Source organism: Euprymna scolopes, chromosome 6 (assembly GCF_053919585.1).
Source record: "Euprymna scolopes isolate OS-2025 chromosome 6, ASM5391958v1, whole genome shotgun sequence".
Lineage (NCBI taxonomy): Eukaryota > Metazoa > Mollusca > Cephalopoda > Sepiida > Sepiolidae > Euprymna > Euprymna scolopes.
In genome coordinates, this window is record NC_136487.1 from 11,627,388 (window position 1) to 11,632,165 (window position 4,778).

At 41.8% G+C, this 4,778-nt stretch overlaps 1 protein-coding gene across 1 annotated transcript; it reads right to left on the reverse strand.

Moving 5' to 3' along the window:
* Window positions 1-3,089: 3,089 nt before the first annotated feature.
* LOC145277452 (uncharacterized) lies at window positions 3,090-3,884 on the reverse strand. Its single transcript, XM_080128814.1, has one exon. The coding sequence runs from the start codon at window positions 3,882-3,884 to the stop codon at window positions 3,090-3,092; it is 795 nt and encodes a 264-aa protein (XP_079984940.1).
* Window positions 3,885-4,778: the final 894 nt, after the last annotated feature.

Here is a 4,778-nt window from a genome sequence, read left to right on the forward strand (position 1 = left end):
CCGATCCAAGTTATGACAACAGGACCATTGCCAGCACCCTCAAAATGCAAATCGAGATAACAGATGAAATGATAAAAGAAGAATGAATAAGAATGCCTTTCGTAAAGGTTTTATCAGCTTAAAATATATACACGTGTTTGGCAAAATCAATATGGCGGAATCCTTAGTTCCGGCCAAGGGGAATAACTATGATTCATTTCCTGAAGAGTTACAGTAATTTATTATAACATTTTCCCCTTCAACAATAATTAAGTATGGAATTACAGAAGTTAAATTTAGTCTGTTCAGTACTAGGTTAAAAAGTTCTTATATTTACTTGGAAATCGCCGCATTCTGGACGATCTCCGCACTGACTCACAGGGATTTTTGTTCTCAGCATCCACATCGTGGCTAGTATGAATATGTTCAGGATCAGGTAAGGGATTCTTCTCCTCCACGTCGATATTGTTTTCGTCAGGTGGCGGTTCTTTACGGGCTTCAGGGCTTGCAGTATTGTTTTCATCCTGTTCGTCTTCTTGGTTTGAGGAGTTAGGGGCCAGGTCTCGCACATTGACAGTAGTTTCCGCACCAGAGGGTAGTCGTACATGAGCATAGTAGGGGTTGATGTCTAATAAGGTAGCAGGGGTTACTGGAGGGTCGAGCTTACTAGACTTAGTATGGTTTCTGACATATACTGGGCCTGGTTTCGCCCAAGTGGGAACAGAAGTTCCGGAGGAAGATCTACGACTATATTTGAGCATTCTCTCATGAGGAGTCGTATTGGTGGCAGTGCATAGTAACGACCTGATTGAATGGAGAGCGTTTGGTAATATACCTTCCCAATGAGGCAGTTTCATGTTGCTAGAGTGTAAGGTCGTTTGGATGGCCTTCCATAAAGTTCCATTGAGCTTCTCAACTTGCCCGTTACCCTCAGGGTGATACCTACTTGTTTTAGAGGTGGCGATACCTTTGCCACGTAAGTAATCTTTGATTTCTCCTGCAAGGAAGTCGGCAGCCCAGTCAGTGTGTATCATATCGGGCATGCCAAAAATAGCAAATAGTTGGTTTAGACAATGGATCACGGTTTTACTAGTCATATCCTTACAGGGGAAGGCAAAGGGAAAGCGAGTATATTCATCAATTATGGTGAGTAAGTATTTGTTACCACGTACAGAAGTAGGTAAAGGGCCTTTAAAGTCGATGTTTAGTCGCTGGAAAGGTAGTATAGCCTGTATGAGTATTCCTTTGTTACAACTGGCAAATTTAGGTTTCAAATACTGACAGGAGGGGCACGAGTCTGTTATGTTTTTAATTTGTTCTAAAGAGAAAGGAAGGTTTCTTGTCCGGATGAAGTGGCTGAGTCGCGTGACTCCAGGATGGCATAGTGTAGCATGCAAGTCACGGAGGTCTTGCAAAGTGTGCGTTAATGCAGAGATGCGAGAAAACGTATCAGCAGCTGTATTTTCCGTTCCTGGGCGGTAAGTAATGCTGAATTTGAATTGTGATAGTTCGATCCGTCAACGACATATCTTATCATTTTTAATTTTTGATTTTCTCTTATTATCGAACATAAAACTGACGCTCTTTTGATCTGTAATAACTTTGAAATGTCTCCCAAGTAAGAAGTGTCGCCACTTTCGAAGAGCTTCGACAATCGCAGCAACTTCTTTTTCGACCGCGTGATGTCTAATCTCGTTCGGGCTTAGTGTCCGAGAAAAGAATGCAACGGGTCTACCCTGTTGGTTCAGCGTAGCAGCAATGCAGTATTTACTGGCATCAGTTTCCACTACAAATTCTTTGTCCGGGTCAACAATTATAAGGGTGGCATTACTTAAGTCGGTCTTCAGCGTCTGAAAAGAATTTAGAATAGACGGGGGTAGTGGAAACTCCCTGTTATGGTTCAGCGGCAGTATCTTATCAGAAAAATTTCGAATGAATTTACTATAGTAAGAGAACATACCAATTATTCGTTTTTGCGACTGTAAATTTAGAGGCGGTGGCATTTCAAGGAGTGGTTTTAGCCTCAGGTAATCAGGAGTAATTTGGTTGTTCTGGATTGTGTACCCAAGAAGTGTGATAGAAGTAGTAGAAATGATGCTCTTACTTTGGTTGAGTGTGATGTTGCATTTTTTTGCTACATTATAAAACCTTTGAAGGTTGTAATCATGTTCTTGTTGATCCTTTCCGCATATCGTGACATTGTCTACATACACAAAAGTATCTGTTAATTTTTCTTTTTCTACAATGCCATCGATGCATCTTTGAAAGGCACTCACTCCGTTAGTGACTCCAAAAGGGATACGAGTAAATTGGTAAAGTTTTCCATTTACTTCGAATGCTGTGTATTTCCGATCGGCGTGACTAATTGGGATTTGATGGTAAGCAGACTTCAGGTCAAGTGTTGTAAAAACGTTGTATCGAGCTATGTCATCAATTATTTTAGTAATGTTAGGCATGGGATAGGCATCTAGTTCTGTAAATCTATTTATGGTGTCGCTGTAGTCGACCACCATTCTTTTTTTTTGATTCTCGTTAGAGGTCACTAAAACTTGGGCTCGCCAAGGAGATATAGAGGGCTCTATTATGCCTTCCCTCAGCATTCTGGCAGTTTCCTCTTTAATAAAAATGTTGTCAATGAATGAGTGACGACGAGATTTGGTGGCAATAGGGGTCGTCCGAGTAGAAAGATGAGAGAAGAGGGGAGGAGGAGAAATTTTGATACATGGAAAACTGTTACTCTTACCCATCGCTCCAATAACAAGTTCTTCCCTGGGACCGTCGAATTTCAACGTTACAGTTTTATATTGTTTTAGAAGGTCTTTTCCGACAATCATATCCGTGAACAGGTCCTTAATTACTTCCACCGTCATGGCGTGGTGGTTTTTACCATTTAGAGAGATGTCAACAACAGTTTCGCCGATGATTTTAGCATGATGATTCGGGTCCGCCAATGCTACGGTTTTCAGTTTGGGGATAACAAAAAGTTTCAGCTTTCTTGCTGTATTTTTGCTAATGAACGTCCCCACGCTGCCGGAGTCTACCATAGCATTCACTACCTGCCCATTTATTTCGCATTTGGTGTAGGTGATGTCTTTGGCACCCGTTCCTAGTCAGGAGAGATTGGGTGGGGGGGAGTCCGGGTCGTACAACACAGCAGCAGGAGAGGAGGATGATCTACATACCTTAGCCCAATGGCCATTTTTTTTACATTTTCTACACTCGGCATTACGCGCAGGACACATCGCCCGTGCATGCCGTGTGTTCCCACAGAAGAAACAAATTCCTTTTTGTAATGTATTTCCTTTTACAGCGGCTAAGGGAATTTCTTCTGGTTGAACTACGGTAGCTGTTACGTTCGGGTGGTAATCGAAGCTGGCCGTATGCTTCTCCGCTTGTTCTAGGGACCTAGCCACTGTAAATGTCTCTTGTAGTGTCGAGAAAGGTTTTTCAAGTAGGCGCTGACGGATAGACGAAGACGAGATGCCGCTAATGAACGCGTCCTGTATATATTGTTTTTTGTTTTCCTCGGCACTTACCGCTTGAAATTCGCAAGATTTAGCGAATACTTTCAATTGTTGCATGAACTCGTCGATGGTTTGTGTCGGTTTCTGTTTACTTGTCAGGAGTTGATGTCTGTTAAATACAATGTTTGTTGGTTTCATATAAATAGCGTCTAGCGTTTCTATGGCGCCGTTGTAATCCGTGGCGTCGCTTATAATTTCGAAAATTGTCGCCGAGACAGAATTGATCAAAGCGAAAAGATTTTGCGCATTGTTTTCGATTTGGCCGTTATTTAACGTGCGTAGATAGTATTCGAATGTTAACTTCCAATGTTTGTATATTTTTTCCGAATTCGGAGCAGTTGGTTCTGTGTTAAATCTGTCTGGCCGCAGTAATTTGTCCATTTTTTTTAAATTTTTTTTTTTTATTTTAAGCTGATAAAATTGAAATGATAAAAGAAGAATGAATAAGAATGCCTTTCGTAAAGGTTTTATCAGCTTAAAATATATACACGTGTTTGGCAAAATCAATATGGCGGAATCCTTAGTTCCGGCCAAGGGGAATAACTATGATTCATTTCCTGAAGAGTTACAGTAATTTATTATAACAACAGAGATGTGCCCAGGGTGATGAAAACACGATTATGGTCTTTGGTGTGGTTTCAAGTGAGGGCCTCATCATGCCACCTCACATCTTTGAAGTCAGCTTGAAAGTCAACACCAAAGTGTACCTGGATGTGTTGAAGAGTGTGTTGATCCTCTGGTGTTATCAGATGGCCGCTGGCAGACCCTGGGTGTGAAAGCAGGAGGGTACCGGCCCACAAGTCAACAGAGACCCAGGCTTGGTTTCAGAAGGAGTGCTATGACTTTGTACCCTTCTCTCACTGACCCCCCTCCTTCACCGACCTGAAACCGCTGGACTACTTCGTTTGGTAATATGTTGAGAACATCACCAACATGACCTCCCACAATACTAAAGCCAGCTTGATCGCTACCCCCTGTTGAGTATTTGCCAAGCTCCTGCCAGTATTTGTGGAAAAGGCATGCTCCCAGTTCTGAACCTGTATCAAAGTTGTGATTGAGGCTGAAGGCAGCTACATTGAATAGATGTCAGCTCTACTACATAACCAAGTTACCTGAATTGATTTTTTCAATAAAAGTTTTAAAATAAAGCTGTAGTGTTGTTTTCTTTAGGGCGACAATTTTATCGTTCCACCCTGCAACAACAACTTGTCTTTTGCTGTTTTCAGTGCAATCATGAAGGTACTCATCGGTTTACACAATTACGCACCTACCTAT